The 19,879-nt window shown below is 38.8% G+C and overlaps 1 protein-coding gene across 1 annotated transcript in view; it reads right to left on the bottom strand.

Annotated features, from left to right (window-relative positions):
• Window positions 1-827: 827 nt before the first annotated feature.
• The window catches only part of pik3c2a (phosphatidylinositol-4-phosphate 3-kinase, catalytic subunit type 2 alpha), a 40,497-nt gene continuing 21,445 nt past the window's right edge, over window positions 828-19,879 (bottom strand). The window contains exons 11-33 of the mRNA XM_084123750.1: window positions 19,534-19,753; window positions 16,403-16,525; window positions 16,113-16,280; window positions 15,592-15,700; window positions 15,354-15,496; window positions 14,072-14,260; window positions 13,732-13,825; window positions 11,326-11,420; window positions 10,663-10,843; window positions 7,635-7,739; window positions 7,131-7,223; window positions 6,627-6,756; window positions 5,201-5,337; window positions 4,927-5,096; window positions 4,682-4,838; window positions 4,374-4,483; window positions 2,764-2,971; window positions 2,500-2,624; window positions 2,302-2,419; window positions 1,697-1,778; window positions 1,503-1,612; window positions 1,291-1,416; window positions 828-1,201 (exon numbers count right to left, since the gene is read on the bottom strand). Coding sequence (XP_083979876.1) covers window positions 1,019-1,201; window positions 1,291-1,416; window positions 1,503-1,612; window positions 1,697-1,778; window positions 2,302-2,419; window positions 2,500-2,624; window positions 2,764-2,971; window positions 4,374-4,483; window positions 4,682-4,838; window positions 4,927-5,096; window positions 5,201-5,337; window positions 6,627-6,756; window positions 7,131-7,223; window positions 7,635-7,739; window positions 10,663-10,843; window positions 11,326-11,420; window positions 13,732-13,825; window positions 14,072-14,260; window positions 15,354-15,496; window positions 15,592-15,700; window positions 16,113-16,280; window positions 16,403-16,525; window positions 19,534-19,753 — 3,176 coding nt within the window. The 3' untranslated portion in view covers window positions 828-1,018. The remainder of the gene's footprint in view (window positions 1,202-1,290; window positions 1,417-1,502; window positions 1,613-1,696; window positions 1,779-2,301; window positions 2,420-2,499; window positions 2,625-2,763; window positions 2,972-4,373; window positions 4,484-4,681; window positions 4,839-4,926; window positions 5,097-5,200; window positions 5,338-6,626; window positions 6,757-7,130; window positions 7,224-7,634; window positions 7,740-10,662; window positions 10,844-11,325; window positions 11,421-13,731; window positions 13,826-14,071; window positions 14,261-15,353; window positions 15,497-15,591; window positions 15,701-16,112; window positions 16,281-16,402; window positions 16,526-19,533; window positions 19,754-19,879) is intronic.

Raw genomic sequence — 19,879 nt, 5'->3', positions numbered from 1 at the left:
AAACAGTTTTGTGTTTCTTGACTGCCCCCTACTGGCTATGTATATTTTAATCCATTAAAGAAACTTCAGAACAAATAAATCACAAAGAGAGGTGTTCAAAAACATTTAATTTTTCTTAAGAGAGAGAGATAGAATTACAGCAAACATTGATTCGGTCAGGTTAAAGATAACCAATAAATAACTGGCCATGTTAATATCCATTCGAAATGTATTTTTAACAGTCATAAACAGCGAATCAAGTCACTATTTGCAGAGTGAGTGATGACAATCTTGAACATCAATGTACATAATTTTAAAAATGCCTGCTGGTAAACTCATAGATTATGATTCAGATGAGCTCTAGCAGTAGCTTTGAGCCACAGGTGCCGTTCCCTTTTCAAAGAGGGTTCACTATACAAATTCACTGTTGCATCATCTTACAAAACAGGGCTTTTTTTAACCACAAAAGTAGTGAGAAAAGCAAAACTGAAAGAAGAGCATGTGAAGGCACCCTGTTATTGTTCCCTAAAGGGAAGTGGTCTCGAGTTTGTTCAGTTCATTTGGCACGTTATCAAAAGCACAGTGAACTCTGCTGTGCTTGTTTTGACAGCTCAAAACCTTACAGACTTTTAATGTTCCTTATTTGTATATGTAGAAAAGGAAAGTGTAAAAATAAGCAGTTTTAAAAATACAAGTGTCAATCTCTCTATATATATTTCATAATAATAATAATAATAATAGAATTAATAATATAAACTCTTCTTTAAGTGAGCCGTTTGGTCCTCTTAAGTTCCAAATGTACAGAACACGTATTAAACAAGGACTCAACCTTGATTAGTGTCAGAGAGAGAGAGAGAGAGAGAGAGAGAGAGAGAGAGAGAGAGAGAGAGAGAGAGAGAGAGAGAGAGAGAGAGAGAGAGAGAGAGAGAGAGAGAGAGAGAGAGAGAGAGATGCTGGGGGAATGCGAGATGTCCTGTAAGGGCTATTGCTTCAGTCACATCACCTTTTGTGGACGACTGGTGGGGAGGGATGGTTGTATCTAGAAGTAGGGCACCATGGTGAGCTTGTACCACTTGACGGTCTCTCTGCTCAGGTCAAAGTCCTTAAGGCTGAGGGTTATGCCACCCAAATAGCAGTTCTCTCGCAGAGACTCTGCACTGAGCACGCTCAGTTGAAGTTCCCTTTGCTTCAGGGTTTCCTTACTGTAGCCGCTGTACACCAGCTACAGTTAAAGAGAGAAGGAAGTAGTTTATCAGCTTTAGAATAGAGCCGAGTTGATCATGCATGATCAGACAGGAAGGCTTAGCTTACCATTTCATTAAACGTCGGGTTCCTAGTCTTCCTCGCGATCTTTGTTTTGCGTTTGGAGGTTTTGTGGGGGTCTGGGAGAAGGTAGGTTTTCACATATGGGTTTGGGTCTGCTCCGTCATTTGACATCTGTGTTTGGGAGAAGGACAGATGAGATTTCAGAATGCACAGGATCCGGGATCAGTCTGAAGACAGACGCTATCGTCATTTCTTACCAGGTCTTTGATGTGCATGACCATGATGAAGAGCGTACTGTTTCGGTAGGACACTGACAGCTTCACCTCACCCTCCACGCGGCCAGTGGTGGGACTCACTGGAGGCATGTCTGGAAATACAACATCAAATACATGAAAACTAATTATGTTGTACCAAATATATGAAACCAGTGAAAGTAACTTGACACACATACCTGGAGTTTTTGAGAGTCCGTCAACCCCCTCGATCTTATCATCTCTCGCAATAGGGTGGAAGAAGGTGTAGATAAGATCACACTAAGAAAAAAAAGAATATCAATCTCAGTCACATTCATTTATTTAAACACCCATTGAAAAGTTTGGTGACAGTAAGTATTTTAAGGAATGAATAAATTATTTTCACTAGAAATAATGTTGAAATATGACTGCAGTGGGACTTTAAAGAAATATTACTTAGAATTTGATAAAAAGTGACGGTCAAGACCTTTATTTTGTTACTATTAAATCAAAGAATCCTGAAAAAAAGTATCATGGTTTCTGCAAAATTATAAAGCAATTTAGAATTTTAATAATATTTCACTATATTACTGTTTTTTGATCAAATAAATGCAGCCTTGGTGAGTGGTTTCTCGATTCAGATCATGTTATTGTAGAGCAATGTATATTGAAATATATATATATATATATATATATATATATATATATATATATAATATTCACTGAAATGGAGTGAAATAATCAGATGACTACACAGAGGTTAAAAAAAATAAAACCCTAAAATGATATTTGATGATAATATTTTAAAGCAGTAACTGTTCACCTGGGTGACCTCTGTTGAACTCCTCATCAGATTGTGCACATAGCTGCTCAATTCCACCTTCCTCTTGGATGCCACATCCTTGATGTGTGTGCGTCCCAGCACCATTTTATTAGGAAATCTTGAAACAGGAAAAAGATTCTTAGGAACAATGAAATGCAGGATTTGACGAACCACGGTACAAGAGGAAAATTCACATACCCTGGCAGCTTCCAGAGAGGGAAAAGGATGGTCAACTTGTTGTGCAGTTCCTGGAACTCATCAAATGTGCGGAAGACAAACTGAGGCTCATTCTGACCTTCCCTAAGGATCCGTATGACATACGTCTGAAAGAAAGAGGTGTAAAAAAACAGGTGTTCTTTAAGATCAAAAATGTGATTTCCTTATTACTAACATCATACAAAGAGGTAATCAAGGCTAATAAACTGAGAACTGCTTTATAAAATCCTCTTTAAAATCACTTACATAGTGCTTGTCTGGATTGTATCTCTTGTGAAATGAAAATACGGACGCATCCCGGATCCTGCCGTCCTGCTTTATGGTGTATGTGCGGGGAGCGAACGAGAGGATGGGCTCATCATTGGAGGGAAGGCCAGAGAAACGCAACTGGGCCAGATTATGGATGAAGAAATTAAACTTTGTGGCCACACTGCCCAGACTGGATTCAATCAACCTGCAAGAAAAAAGGTGGAAGAATAGAGACATATTTTAAAGTGATCTCAGATATTACCTTTCATGTAGCGATTTGTAAATGTTTAACGTCTGCAAAGTTTTAAAGATTAAAGTGCATGATAAATTAACCGAATAGTCAGTAATTCCAGCATTATTTCCTGCTCAAACCTACATAGGGTTGAAACAAATTTGCATAATGCCAGCCTATGGTCTTCATTGGCTGCCTGCGAACAACATCTACTTTGACCGGCCCTAAAACACTGTAGTAGTAGCTGAGACTGGAAGAGTTTGGCTCGTACTGTTGATATGTCGAGAAGACACATTTTTGCTGTGAATCCTCTTTGCCTGCACTTCCAGAGGATGAGGACTTGCACGCGAATTGATACGGTAAAACTGACGCCATCATGGTTTGTATCACTCTGTATTAAGTGCGGAGGAAGCTTCCGGAGCTGAAATTCAGATATGGTAATGGACATTTTGTTTCCGACACGTGCTGTAAGCGGATAGACCAATCACAACAGACTGGGCCATCTGACCAATCAGAGCAGAGTAGTCTCTCGGAAAGGAGGGGTTTAGAGAGACTGAATCCTTTATTGCAGTGTTTCCCAACCCTGCTCCTGAAGGACCCCCAACACCATAGATATCATATATAAACGCTAGATGTCTTATGGCGCAGTCACTTCCGGCATCACCGTTCGGCCATCTTGTCACAGGCAGGCTTAATGTAAGGTGAATGATCAGCACGCACACAAATCCTCTTATCTCGCTGAAATCTTGACGGATTTACAAACGGTTTGAACATGTATGTTATAATTATTCATATGTATGCAGTGTCATAACTACATATCTGACGTTTATAACAAACCAAACCGTTTGAAAATCGGTAGAAAATTGAGCAAGTTATGGTTATTTAAAAGTACATGCACCATTAAACGAGTGAGCGAGCTGTCTGTGGCAAGATGGCCGCCACGTGCGGACGTCGACCTCCATTGGCCAGCAGCGCGCATGAGACATCTAGCGTTTATATATGATATCTATGCCCAACACTGCACGTTTCCTTTGTCTCCCTAATCAAACACACCTGATTCAACTCATCAGCTCATTATCACATGTGTTGGGGGTCCTTCAGGAGCAGGGTTGAGAAACACTGCTTTATTGAACTGTTTCAGACACTGTGAGAAAAGAAGTGATACAGCATTGTGTATTATGAGAAAACAAGTGTTTTTTAACCTTGGATGCATGTAAACCTATTGAAGAAGACTCCTTAAAGTAACATGATAGGAGAAAATAATTTATTTAGAGAGCAAAAGAATAATATAGTTGATAGTTCATAATATTATTATTAATTATTATTATTATCAATAATAATCATCTAGTTTTATAGCTGTTTAGTAGAAATCTACCTTGTGAAGAAAATGGTAGCCTCTGCATCTGTAGTCTGGGGTTGAAGAGCATCACACACGTATTTGAGGTCTTGGACTCCAGTCAGCTCTGGTAAACCCGACTGTGTCATCTGTGTAAAACACACAAATACAAAACTGATCAATAAACAAGTAAACAGTAAAGCAAGAAAAGAAAATTATGCAAACAGCAACAGGGTTGTGCAATGACGTATCATTATTATCAAAAACATTTACACAACTAGCCCTTCCTGTTGACACAAGACCCTACGGATGACACACAAATGACTGTTTTGTTTGCAGTGCATTACCAGGGACAGCAGGTTGAGAAAGAGGTTGGAGTGTTTGCGTATCAAGTTGTAGGCTTGTGAGCAAAGGTCAACAAAAAGCTGGAAGCGACTAGTGGGTCTCTCGCCTCCATTGATGACGTAAGCCATATCAGAGGTTAAGACAAACGGTGCACGGTCCCTGCAGAGCGGAAAGCATCAAGATCGGATTAATAAAACTAAACGAATACAACAAACTGTGCAGTCTTGTAGTGTAACACCTCATTCACCTTTTAAAACTCCCAATCATTTGTGCGTGACCCAGGAACTTCCCAAAGTCTATGTGGAACATGTGGCCGGTGGAGCGCAACATGATGTTGTCGTTGTGGCGGTCACAAATGCCTAGGATGTAAGTGGCCACACAGCATCCTGCGCAGGTGTAGATGAAATTCTCTGAGGCCTGATAAGAGACGGTTTGGATTAAGATCAAAACTGAATTCTACACACACGTAATTGGTTCGACTAAAGCTGCCATGGATAATTATCCAGTTTAAAAAAATGTACCTTTTCATACTCATCCTCAGCAGGGTTATACTTGCGAAGCCACTCGGCAAGAGGTTTGTCCTTGAAGGAGCCTGTCACTCCGTACTCCACCTGAATCTTCCTCAGCGTTTCAGAAGACGGCACCAACTCCACCATTCCTGTGAAAGCAAAAACAAATGTGAAGATAAAATATAAGCTGAAGTTACGTACACAGTGACAGTAAAATACTGTAATATCATGTTTTTATTGCACCAAAGTGTCAGAAACTGGTTTTTCATGCCCATTTTCCACAATCTCTCTGTTTCGTAGAACTAAATAGGCAATTTTTGATGTACCTACAGGGAACTTATACATTAGTTATTTATTCAAATTCAAAAATTTGGGCTCTTTATGATTTAATTTTATCTTTCCTGTAGCTCAAACAGCAGAGCACTGGCTCTTGCAATGCCAAGGTCATGGGTTTGATTCCCAGGGAAAGCAAGAACTGATAAGAATGTAAATGTGTACCTTACAAATGCATAAATGTAAATACTTGGTAAATGTGATAATAAATACATTGATAATGTTGCAAAAGATATGTGCTTAAATAATGCAGTTCTTTTAAACTTTCTATCATTAAAGAATCCTAAAATTTTTATAACAGTCTCCACAAAAATATAAGCAGCACAATTGTTTTCAACATTTACAATACAAATAAATGTTTCTTGAGCAGCAAATCAGCATATTCAAATGATTTCTGAAAGATCATGTGAAACTGAAGACTGGAGTAATGATGCTGAAAATTCAGCTTCAACATCGACATTACATTTCAAAATATATTAAAATAGAAAACATCTGTTTTAAATTGTAATCATTTTTCAAAGTATTACCGCATTACTGTATTATTAATCAAACAAATGCAACTTTGGTGAAAATAAGAGACTTCTTTAAAAAAAACATTACCGACCCCAAACTTTTGAATGCTAAATCATTCAACAAAAAGTATTTTATATATATTTTTTAGGGCTGGGAATCGATTAAAAAAAAATAACTAATTAATTGCAAAATTTGCTGTAATTAATTGCAATTAATTGCATTTCCCCCAAGCTTGTAATCATCAATATTTAAACTTAGAATAACCTAATTAATAGCCCTGTATTAAAATAATATTAAACATCAATATATCAATATATTATTCTTTTTCAATAATCAATCAACAATCAATTTAACACAGGGGTGGGACGGCATATTTTCGGCCTTTTCAATAGCAGCCGCAACAGGAAGTCATTAAAACGAAGCAAAAAAAAATAAAAATAAGTGCTGCGTTAATTGCGTTATTTTTTTTTTTACGCGTTAAGCATCTCAAATTAATCGCAAAGATTAACGCGTTAATTTCCCCAGCCCTAATATTTTTTATTTATTTATTTATTTTTCCTAGTTGGAAAACAGCTGAATAGATGGAACCTACCTTTATCTTTACCGGTTGAGATGCATTTGAAGTTGACAATGCGCAGGTCCAGTCCCTCCTGCAGCCAGATCCGATCCATGATCCGAATCATCTGCAGCGCCAACATGTCCTGCCTCAGGTCTTCTCCAACCTAAATTGCAGTTAAGACGGATAAGCTGTTTGGAGATAACTCCAAAAAAAGAGTTAAGCACTTTGTGCTTTAAATGTACAGTAAGTACAAGATTTTTTTAATACTACTGATTCGACCACTAGAGGGCATATTCATGACTGAGAAAAGGGTTTCAATACTGTTTTTTGTGTGCGGCCCATTTTTAACGCCAAGACCAATTTCCATCAATCATACATGTTTATGTTTTAAGTTCAATAGATGATCTTACCATTGCAATTAATATAAAAATAAACCGACTGCTCTGTAACTACTGTCAAACTAATTTATTGTAAAACTATAACAAACCTTAGCAGCTATGCATTCTCACCATGGAGGCACCTTTACCATACACACACCTTAAACATGACGTTAATCTCGTCTCCCAGTGGGTCTGCGTTAACCAGTGCAATCTTCAGAGGTACAGCGTTGGAATTGAAGAAGGAGCAGGACTAGATTCAAGGGAAGGAAACAAAGCAGCTCCATGTTACAAAAGCACAACATCAGCCTCAGGGTTTTAGTTAGATTTACTGCTTCAACATGGCAACAAAGAGGTTCTGCATTGAAAATGGGGTAGGAGAAAAGATGGAGTTCAGTGACACTGTTTAGGCTTTGTTGACTGTGCAAATCTCTAGATCTGAAACAGGAAGAGAGGGGGAGCGAGCAAGGATGATAAGGAAGTGAATCACATGTGAACGCTTCCCAGCAAAACGGAACAAAACCAGGCATGACTCAAGAACTGAAGAAATCTGTTCCTTGGATGTGTCGTTTTTGAGGCCTTTATAAAACTGCCTGAGCAGATAATCCGAATGAGACTGTAGGTTCGACAGGATTAATCTTGTTGTCATGATTTAAGCGCTCACCTTGATATTCAGCTCTTTTGACACCAGACTGGGACTAATAGGGAGTCGACAACTGTTCTTTTGGAAGAAAGACTGTACCCTCTCGAGACCCTCCAGGAGCACCACCTACGAAGAACATTGAGATTGAAAAATTAAGTAGTGTTAGACTGGATGTGAATTCTTCTGACTATTCTTCTGTTTAACATAACTGATATGTGAGTTGATGAATGTTTATATGTAAATAAAAGCCTAAATTCTTGTCTTGTAATAAAGAGCCTTATTACAAGCTTTCCATCTGTATGTAAATCACTTGTTCACATGGGAGATATAAGATGAGGCACTATAGGACCAAAAGTATGTGGACACCCTCTTCTAATTAACGGTTTGGCAAGGCCCTTTAATTCCAGCGAAGACTAATCTTAATGCTGCAGCTCACAATGACACTCTTGAGAATTGTGCATTTCCCATTTTGTGGCAATGCTTTGGCAGGACTCTTTTCCGTTCCAACATGGCAATCCTCCAGAGCAAAGCAAGAAATAATTTAGTCATTGATTAAAACTTGACTGGCCAGTGCAAAACTCAGATCTGAACTTTCCTGAACAGATTTGGAATGAATTTGAACACGAATGTGAGCCAGATATAGCAGTACCTGATCTCACTGATGCCCTTGTGTCTGAATGGTGTCAATTTTTAAAATGAAATGCTCAACGCCCACATATAGGTGTGGTCTTTGGGTTATATTTTTCCATATAGTATATCAGTATAAGACAATATCAGATGATATATTGGCTGGATGAGCGGGAGGTATCAAGGGTTCATCCAAATCCACTCCAATGATCCAATATTCTGACACAAGCCATTTTACTTTTGAGAAAAATACTTTTTTTCCCCAATACATTGTTTTGCTAGGACTGAAAGCCAAAGAAGAAGAAGAAAAAAAAAACATTCCTGGTATAGTTATGTAGCCCATTATTCCATCATTTTATGTTTATTCAGTTCATGTTTATTCAGTGTTATTAAATTAGATTTTGGAACTAGTTGTTGAACAATTTAGAAACTTCTGCACTTGTTTTCCAGAAGTCTTTGGTTTGAACTCATAGATTCTTATGGGTTTTAGAAAATAAATCTGCAACTAAAATAAAGGAGCATAAGATTTTGCTCGCACAGATGTACACTACTGTTCAAAAATCTGAAAATACTTTTACTCAGCAAGCATGCATTAAAGGTCCCGTATTATGCCCCTTTTCACAAGATGTAAAATAAGTCTCTGATGTCCCCAGAGTGTGTATGTGAAGTTTCAGCTCAAAATACCCAACAGATCATTTTTTACAGCATGTTTAAATTGTCATTTTTTGGGGCTCAGAAAAACACGCTGTTTTAGTGTGTGCCCTTTAAATGCAAATAAGTTGCTGCTGGACGACCCAGGGGGCGGAGCTTCACGAGCTCGCACTCAGTCTGAGGAAAATTTCATCTCACGGAATGATGATAATATCAGAAACTCTCAGTAACGGTGTTCATTTCGAGTCGGACAATAATGCCTACTGAGTCAGAGTGCTGTATAGAGATGAAACAGGTATAGTTTAGTAGTTTAATTACGGTTATTATAACGTATTTGTCATCTGCTTGTATGTATCCATTATTTATTAATAGCCTACAAGTCTGCTGTCTGAATGATGATCAAACATATACTGATGAGTTTAATAAAGTTTATTGTACATCACACAAAAGATGAAGCGTCAGTTTTACTTCAGAAAATCACCATAAGAGCTGAGTAAACAGTAAGTTATAAGAAGTGCGCAAGTAGCCTACATAAACGAATTTCGGTAGAGTTGAGGGAGCATTCCTGTGGGCGGAGGTTAGTCAAAAAACGGTTCTAGTGACGTCATTAAAGAAAGAAGTAGAGGGATGTAGTCCAAACGGGCCGTTCGATGTAGGCGACTTCTGTTAAATAAAATATCTTGCTTGGCATTGAACTTTGAGCTTTATAATATTATTTATGCTCTAACAGCAACATTATACACTAACTAAAGTTTGAAACATGGGATCACGAAGAACGGGACCTTTAAGTTGATCAAAAGTGACAGTAATTGTGTTCTTGCTGCTAAAGTGGACAATGCAAGGGACAAGCATAACGCGAAACTGACGGAAATTCTTCTTTATGTGGCAAGAAAGACTATTTTGAAATTTTGGATTTCCAGTGACTGTCCTACAATTGAGGACTGGTACACAGAGGTCTTGAGGATACTCCCTCTGGAGAGACTTACATATTTCCCACATGATAACAATGACGGATTTCTGGACATCTGGCGACCGGTTCTTCATATAACTAACCTTGCATGACCACATAATTGCTTACAATGTACCTGTGATTGTGTGGATCGTTTTGAAAATGGAACTTCAACACTTCAATGGATCTAGTGGTGATGACACTTGTATGTGAGACATGATTTATTTATTTATTATTATTATTTATTTTTTCCCTTTTGCATCGCTGTTGATTACTTGTATTATTTTATTTTATTTGTTCTTTGTTAATGTAAAAAAAAGGGGGTTAAAACGTACTCTACTTGAATGTAATATGCTCTATGATCCCAAATAAAAAGAAATGAAAAAAAAAAGTGACAGTAAAGTCTTCTGCCTTTTTGCAACAAAAAAAAATTATTCATCAAACAATCTTGAAAAAAACTATTTCCAGCATTGCTAATAATAAGAAATGTTTCTTGAGCACCAAATCAGTATATTAGAACGATATGACATCACAGATGTATATTAAATTCTTAAATATATTAAAATAGATCAGCTATTTTAAATCGTAATAATATCCTGTATTTTGATCAAATAAATGCAGCCTTGGTGACCATGAGACTTCTTTCAAAATTATTATAAAATCTGTACGACCCCCAACTTTTGAACAGTAGTGCAGACACATCTATGAGGAATGTATTGCATGTGTAAGAAATCTTATTAATTATAATCCAAACTATTTTTGGGATGCACTTTATACAGGTTAAAAATGCTAAACATGTTCTCCAATGTGGAGGGCTCTTACCTGTCGGGTGGAGCTGCTCGCCTGTCGCACCTTTTCAGCCAGAGCGCCCAGCAGCTGCACAAGCCTGGTCTGCTTCTCAAGCTCAGTCCTCAGTCCAGATCCACACAGACACAGCAGCACTCCTAGGATACGGTCATAACGCTGACCGAACGCTGGGTCCTGCACGGCATCCCTCAGCAGCCTAAAGACAAACAGACCCCAGTACAGAAGATGTTATCTGAGCCTCAAGTGCACTTACGCTTTACAGTACGCTATCAATCTGAATATCAACAAAGGATCATATTCTTAAACGGGTTATTTAATGGGGAATCCAATTTTCTACACTAAAGATCAGTGTTCGTAACATTAAAGGGATGATTCACATGTCCTTCCAAACACATGCTGTCATTGTATTTTTGTCCATCATTGCAACAAAAATGTTCACGTTTCACAAAATACAAAAAGACATTCAAGTTCAAGGAATCAAGCAAATTCAAATAATTCATTTATTTGAGTAAATCCCTATATTAAACAGCTTGATTCATATGGATTATATCTACAATCTCTTTTTATACTTTTTGATGTGTGAAAGTTTTGGTTTCATGGAAAGAGTCATTAGTGGTTAATATTTTTATGAATTGAAAGCCCTTTAACGTATATGATCCCTTTCATAAAGAGCGTTACCAGTATAGATAATGGGCAATGTTGACATTTCCCAGAGCCCGAGACAGCAGAAATTTCACCAAGGCATTGTTGAGGTGACACTCGAACTTCACTGCCTGCAAACACACACAGAAATCAGTCAAACTTTTACTTATTGATCTGCCCTTGTGATAAAGAAATGTGCTTAACTTTTAAAGTACTTAATGGTATCAAATGTACTTTAAAAATAAAACTTTAATGTTTTAAAGGTGCCCTAGAATTTGAAATTGAATTTATCTTGGCATAGTTAAATAACAAGAGTTCAGTACATGGACATGACATACAGTGAGTCTCAAACACCATTGTTTTCTCCTTCTTATTTAAATCTCGTTTTTGAAAAACACCCCTGAAAAATAGGCGAATCTCCACATAACACCGACTGTGACGCAACAGTCGGGATCATTAATATGTAGGCTACGCCTCCAAAAATTTGCATATGCCAGCCCATGTTCAAGGCCAGGCGGAACTGTGCAGCCGAATCATCGTCCGAATCATTTTTTATCGAGAGACATCATGGCTTGCAAACGAGCGAAGCATGGCAGTTGCTCAGTGTTTGGATGTACAAATGAACACAAAGGTATTTTTTTAGTTCCTTCATCCGAGCCTCTGAAGAACCAGTGGGTTATGTGAATGTCTGATGTGTAATTGTTCAAGTTCAGACAGATAACCTTTCTCTCAAAGTCGTTCAATACTGTTTATGCATCAGTAAATCAAGCCAGTGACTAAACAATCAACTTCACGTCGTTTCTCTTAGTAGGATGAAAATAATCTTTCTTAAACTGTTATTAAAATACAGATAGCGATCAAAGAACAATCCCTTTCCAGTCGCCCAAGCTGTCAATCAGACAATCACACAGCACGAGTTTATCTGGACACTTGCCAAAACTCGTTATGAAATCAATGACGCTGTTACACTGCACAACAAAGCTCTTACTGTACGTACATCATGTTCGCATTAAGGAAATCATTAGTGAGAGTGCAGAAACCGCATTGCAATGATAAGATCTTCATTCATGTGATCAACAGGCTTACACTGAAGTCTCACAGCAGCCAATCACAGCAGTGGGCGTTTACACTCAAGTCTCACAGCAGCCAATCACAGCAGTGGGCGTTTACACTGAAGTCTCACACAGACACGCCCCTTCAAACAGAGTGTTCAAATCAGAGGCTAAAATCAGGCTAGGAAAAATGCCTTTTATTTCTAAATTATAACAAATTTTGATCTAAAAAACATACTAACATTATAAGGGCACCCCAGGAAACATTCTAAAATAATAAAATAATCCATGCAAGGGCACCTTTAATATTCTTTTGTCTTGCCTTATTTTGATGTGATGACTAACATACTAAAGCATATGTAAAGTACTTGATTATAATTTTAACTGAGATGTGTTTGACATACATTTCAAATGTACTAAATTACAACATATTTTAATAGGGATTACATTAAAGTATATTTTACGTGAAAGAATATCAGTATAAGCAAGTAAATAACATTTGTATGGGTTTAATATAAATTTAAGCTATAATAAATTTTCATTCAACTGTAAATAACATGCAATTAAGGCCCTGTTTACACCTGGTACTAAGATGCGTTTTGGTCGATCAGATCACAAGTAGACGAGGGAGACACATACACGTTTACACCTGGCGTCTCTTTTGTCCACTTCTGTCCTGATTTCTTTGAGTGTTTATGGGTGGTATGGGCTTTAAAAATAAGCTCGGCTCACGCAATTTTTACATATGAACACACTGAAAACGGAGGAAAAACACACGGAGAACAACAGCTTTTGTTTCTGCTCTGACAGCCGTAAGACCACACCGAACACTGTGAGTGTGTGTTAGAAATCAGGAATGGAGAGAGAACATTGTGCTTGGTAAGTTTTTCGTCTTCAAACCAAACCTGGGTCTTCAGCCGACAAAGTTTAAGTCCCGTCTGGCTAGTGCGCTTCCCATAATGTTTATGCATTAGGTCAGAAGGTGGAGAGTAGGCGTCTTTTGTGGCTGCTTCGAACACATTCGACCACATGAGTGTTTACACTACGAAAGCAATTCGGTCGAATGCGTTTTCAACTACCTCTAGAAGTGGTCAAAAGTGGACAAGCTCAAAATGTTTTAGACCCAGTTTACACTTGTATTTAGGGTCCGATTGACCAAAGTGCATCTTAATACCAGGTGTAAAAAGGGCCTAAGTGTTCAGAAACATTACATTCAATTCACACTTAAGTGTATTATTTCCTTAAGTACTCTCTATAAAAGAATGCTAAAGTGTACATCTTTTACAAGAATATAACCAAGAAAAATCAACAGAAAGCACTATGACAAGCTGTTTATAAAAGAAAAGATACATGCATAAGCGCGCGTGTGTGTGTGTGTATGCGCGCACACCTGCACCAGCTGAGGGAGATAGTCAGCCAGCTCATCATCACTGCTGCTCTCGATCCAGCTCACAGCCACTTTTCTCACCTCTGTGTCAGCAAACCTGAATATAACAAGTACAACATTAACTACATGCTCAGCTCCCCCTCCATAACAGAACAGTAATAAAGCAAGTCATGAGACCAATAAAGTGGTCAAAAACTATCGAACGAACAGCAAAACAACAAAAAAAGATCATACGGCAAAAGTGACACATTAAATGTGTCATATGCTTAAAATGAGCTAGTGCAATAAAAAAAGAAAGGGAAAGTGCACAATAAAATGGAAAGAGAGCGGGACAGACACATACTTTGATTCGAGGAGCTCCAGGGCCGAAACAGGCGACAGAGGGGGCCAGTGGTGCAGAAGTGAGTGGATCTCACCCATACTGCCCCAGTCCCAGCTGGGTGCACTAGCCAAGATTTTGGGCAGGCTGTATTCATAGTCCCGACAATAGTACCTCTGGTCCCAGAGCAGCTGCCTGTCAGCTCGCGACAGCCTGGTGGAAAAGAATGCTGGGTAATCTCAAAGCAGAAAAAGTACTTCCTATGGGCTTCAAACCAAATCAAGAAGCCGAAACCAGTTAACCCACAAACCATAAAGTAAGAGTTAGTCCTGACTCCTGATCCAGAGATAAGAGGCACAGGAAACAAGTCACACCTCTTAATGTGTCTGCAAATGGGCGGTCAAGCTGGGAGCCCTGCAGTTGTTGGCATTTGGTGGGCATTCAAAGAGACACACTTACAAACTGGGCATGGAGAGCTGCCCACCGTCTGAGGCTGAGCGCTGTGTGGCTGTCTTAAAGCTGACTGAGCTTTCTGTTCCACATCTGAGACATGCATTTTCAGCGGACCATACTAAACAACTGTCAGCTTTTCAGCTGCAACGTCTCCTCATCAATGAAGCGTTAATCTCAAGTCGCAGACAGTACAAGTCTGCCTTCACAGCAGGGAATTATATTCACTGGTTATTTTGCTAGCTTTAAAACCTATTCTCTAAAAAGTGATTCATATGAAAACTAAAGGGTTCTCTATGGCTCCATTCTATGAGACATCAAGCCACACAGAATTCAGTAGTGATTTGTACTCAAAAATCAAAATCTTTTGGCTTTTTATTTTATTGTTTCGGCCTTCTTCAATGTGGCACATCAAGCCATTCATACACTACCATTCACATGGTGTTTGGTAAGATCGTTTTGAAATGCTGACCAAGGCTGCATTTAATGATGTCAATGTCTACTTAAACAGAAGTTTTTATATTCTGAGAAGCTCAAAATCACTTCGTTCTCAATTAAATTAAAACCCTTAAATAAGATAAGCAAGCTGAAGGGGATCCATATAATTGGAGTAACTAGGCGGAACAGATTAAATTACATTATGCTCTCAAAGACTCTTTTATCCTGCATATCTGAAATCATGTTCAGTTCATCTGCTAGGCTTATTACGAAGCATGTGCCACTGTGACACTATCAAACATTTTGATTAGGGATTTACCAAAAACCAAATTCAACCATTACTCTTTTGCAAGCACTGGCATTTCCTTCATGAAATGCAAATCTACTTCAATGAGATCTTTTTTGGATGCAAACGTACCCAAAAGCAGATGCTCGTGCACACAGCTTTTCTATCTCACTTCGATCGACTGAATCAAGTGGCTCTAGGGACTGAGAGTCTGGGCAGTCGTTCTCCTGAGGACCAACATAGAGCACGTCCACCGCTGGACAGGGGAAGTCAACCTGTGCATGGTCAGACAATGATATTTAAGTGTCAGTCAATGTCAGTGAAGAGCAACTCGAGAAGAGATGGGAAAAAAAAGGGCAAATGAAAGAACCTGCAGTATGATCCTCTCTGCAGGACTCTTCCCCTTGCCTCCAGATCCTGGCAGAAGGGCTTGAGGAAATGTCCACAAACTCAGCAGCTTACTACCTCCAGACAGCACCCTGAAACAACAAAAACGAGTCATACTGGTGACTTACTGGTGGTGCTTGAGGAGAGATCCCCTGATATGATTGTAAAGCGCTTTGGGTGTACAGTAGTACATATGAAAGCGCTATATAAATGCCTCATTCATTCATACTCTCAAAGCAAAAAATGGCAATTTATTTTACATTACTTTCAATGCGGTCTTAAATTCATCAACACAGCACAGGTATCCCAATATACGCTTTCATCTTGTGCTGTCATATACAAATTGCCAAGACAAATTTACAAGAATCTGACTGTTCTTTTTGTTTTTGATGAACTTGTACGAAATAGCAATTTACGAAATTGTAAATTTACGAAAGCTTTATGAAAGTTTCAGCATCTTCCACTTTGTGAGTGTGTTTATATGCGGTACTGTTTATGACTTGCCTCCTGAAATCAAACAGAGGCATGGACACTTTTCCCAAAAGCTCTGGACCCTTCCGTTGCTTGTTGGAATCCGGCGAGTTGTTTGCGTTCTGGTTGAGGACCCCATAGAGAGAAAGACTCAACATGGCCTCCAGTGGTAACAGCGCCACTGAAATAGGGAAGTTTATCCTAAAGAAACAGGGGAAGTCGTCACCAACAGCAGAACTGGCAGCAATCCTGCTGATTTCCCCCTAATTTTAGAAATTACAGGAAGTAGCGTGCCAGCATGTTTAAGGGGCATTAACACTTACAATTCATCCCATTTGATGAGGTAGAATAAACTCTTGTACGTTCCCACTGTTTTGGACTGGACAGGCTTGAAGAGATTCTTGTTGTTGTGGGTCAGTGCACACATCAGGTAGTATTTTTCAAAACTGGAAAACAGGAAGGACAAATTACTCTACGTCACGGAAAGGGAAGAAAACATGTATTCATCAATTGCCAACCGCATAATTTGAATATGATCGTGCAAACGTGCAAACTATTGTTCAAAATGTAAATTTATAACCATTTTTTGATTATGTTTTGTGTGCAATTCACACACAAATGGTTTGTATATATACACATTCAAATACTTGTTTAAAATATCTTTCAAATGATGGCAGAGAGCCTCCGTTTTTTTTAACACAGCCAATCAAAGTTCAAATATTTTTAGGATTATAAATGTAACAAGGATACATATTTTGAAACTCTTTTGGTGTGGGGCCTGGGGAAATTTCCATACAGCTATAAATAGGCTCCATGATGAAGCACTGTGGTAGAGTATCCTCTGGGGAAAAATCAGTAACAAATAAAATTCTCCCTCAAGAGAATTGGATCAAAAATACAGAACAGAGTGAAGCAGAACTTTGACCTTCTCTGCCTACAAACACACCACACCCCTGTTGCTCTGTCCAGCTCTGCCTGCTCACACTGTTCTGTATGGAAATCACTAGTCAATTCTATTTTGGCCATGGCAGATAAGTGCTGCTGTTGGAGTGGAGAGGAGATAAATAAACGAGCTGAATAAACAAGCTAGAGATAAAGCAAGCTACGCAGTAAGGCCTAAAACAGTTTAATTCCCTTCCACCTCTAAACTTCAACAAACTAGTATTCAACAGAATTTCACAAGAAAGACTTAGAAACTGCCTCGGTGATATATTATGCATACACAGATGAGCCGAAACATTATGACCACCAGCCTATATGCTCTGCATGCTGCTAAAACAGCGCAGACACTCCAAGGCATGATCCTTCAAGTCCTGTAGGTTGTGAGGTGGAGCCACCGTGGATCAAACTGGTTGGTCCAGCACATCCCACTGATGCTCAATTGGATTGAGATCTGGGGAATTGAGGCCAGGGAAACACCTTGAACTCATGTTCCTCAAACCCTTCCTGAACAATGTGTGCAGTGTGATAGGGTGCATTACCCCGCTGAAAGAGTCCACTTCCACCAGGGAACACCATTGTCATGAAGGGGTGTTCCTGCTCTGCATCAATGTTTAGGTTGGAGGCTCGTGTCAAATTTATGTCCAAATGAATGGCCGGACTCAGGATTTCCGAGCAGAATGGGACTCATTGGACCAGGCGACATTCTTCCACTGCTCCAAGGTGGACCTGGTCTGATGCTCGTGTGCCCATTGCATTCAACGGTGGACATCGGCCATCATAGACACTTGGATTGGTCTGCAGCTACGCAGCCAAACGCAGCAGAGTGTGATAAACTGAACTGTGTGTTGTGACACATTCCTCCTATAACCATCATTAAAAAAAACTGTGACTTGTGCCACAGACCTTCTGTTGGCCTTTGTTGCCCTCGTGCATCGATGAGCTTTGGCCGCCCATCACCCTGATGGTGGTTTGTGGTTTGTCCCTCCTCAGACACTGTTGGTAAATTCTCAACACTGCTGACCGAGAGCAACACACAAGCCTTGCTCTGACCCAGTTGCCTTGTCATAACAATTAGGCCCTTGTCAAAGTCGCTCAGATCTTTATTCCTACCCATTTCTTCTGCATCCTACTTGTTGATTACGAGATCTGATTGTTTGTTTACCATCTTATCTACCCAGACCTCAATATGTGGCCTTGTTAGGAGATGATCAACAATATTTGCTTCACCTCTGACTGGTCATGATGTTTTGGCTCATCAGTGCATGTAGCCACACACACACACACCTCAATATGTGGCCTTGTTAGGAGATGATCAACAATATTTGCTTCACCTCTGACTGGTCATGATGTTTTGGCTCATCAGTGCATGTAGCCACACACACACACACACACACACACACACACACACACACACACACACACAGTATTGTTCAAAAGTTCGGGGTCTCTTATTCTCACAAAGGCTACATTTTTTAAAATAAAAAATACAGAATAAAACAATTAGAATTTAAAATACTGTTTTAATATATTTTAAAATGTAATTTATTTCTTGTGATGGTAAAGCTGAATTTTCATCATTACTTCAGTGTCACATGATTCTTCAGAAATCCTTCTAGTATGCTGATTTTGTACTAAAGCAACATTTTATTTTATTGTTATCAATGTTGAAAAGTTTTGTGGAAACTGTGATGAAGTTCAGGATTTTCTGATGCAAAAAAAGAACCGCATTTATTTGAAATAGAAATCTTCTGTAAAATTATAAAAATGTTTTTTTACCATCACTTTTGATTAATTTAATGCTTCAATGCTGAATAAAAGTATTAACTCTTAAAAAAATATTGCTACTCCTTTTGATTCATTTTTGTGAATCAACAAAAATTAAAAATCACCATTTTAAGCCATTTCAGAACAAATGCATAAGCATACAAATATATACTGAATGCCAAAAGATGGACAAATATTTAGCTGCCCTGTACAGCCCTAGTAATAGGAGATCATCATGGCCCTCAGAATCTTCATTATCCGAGGACACAATCCCCATTCCATACAACATTTTTATATGTGGCCTTAAGTGTTTCAAAAGCATTTGAATAAAGTAATTTATAGTGAACGTGAATAATGTGATTATGAGCTCTCCAAGTTGGGTTAAATGTTAAATGGTCTAGATATAATTTACTGAGGTTGATTGCTCCAAGAGAACACAGACCCAAAATTACTTAAATTATCTAGAAGGAAATAACAGTGTAATGAATATGGACTAAGGCAGTGCTTTGAAAGTACTAGAGAAGTTTACCTTGGCTCCGAGTTTGTTATACAGAGTCATTATCAGTCTGAAGTGAATTAAACAGCGTTTAATACTTATTTAGAATGTGAGACTGAACACGCCAAAGCAAAAGAGTAAATGGATTTCACTTGAAATGCATTTGTTTGTATTATTAAAGTATCACGTTAATATTTAGACCAGGTTCAAAAACACTCATCTTATATGCGGTAAGAGGGACAGCGTGCTCACCTGCTGACCCAGGAAGCAGGAATGCCATGAACAGCAAACAGAGTGAACTGCAGATGCTCTGTGGTGCCCGAGGCCTCTCTGCTGTCCCTGCCGTCCTCCACGTGCTCTTCCATCGTGCAACCAGGAGTCGTTGGGCAGAAAGACTGCAGGTAGAGCTTAGTGAGCTCATACACAGCATCTGTTAGTGATGTTAAACTCTCCTCCACTGGGCTTACGCAACCTGGAGGATCACAAGAAGCAGAGTATTGCATAGGTGAACATGAAACTGCACATCCTAACATTTTTGGGGAAATCCACATCCATGTAAATAACAGGTTGTTAAAGAGGAAAAGCATTGTTTTGCTCC

The sequence above is a fragment of the Abramis brama genome (assembly GCF_963993115.1).
Source record: "Abramis brama genome assembly, chromosome: 9".
In the NCBI taxonomy this organism is placed as follows: domain Eukaryota; kingdom Metazoa; phylum Chordata; class Actinopteri; order Cypriniformes; family Leuciscidae; genus Abramis; species Abramis brama.
This window is presented reverse-complemented; position numbering and strand designations above follow the sequence as displayed.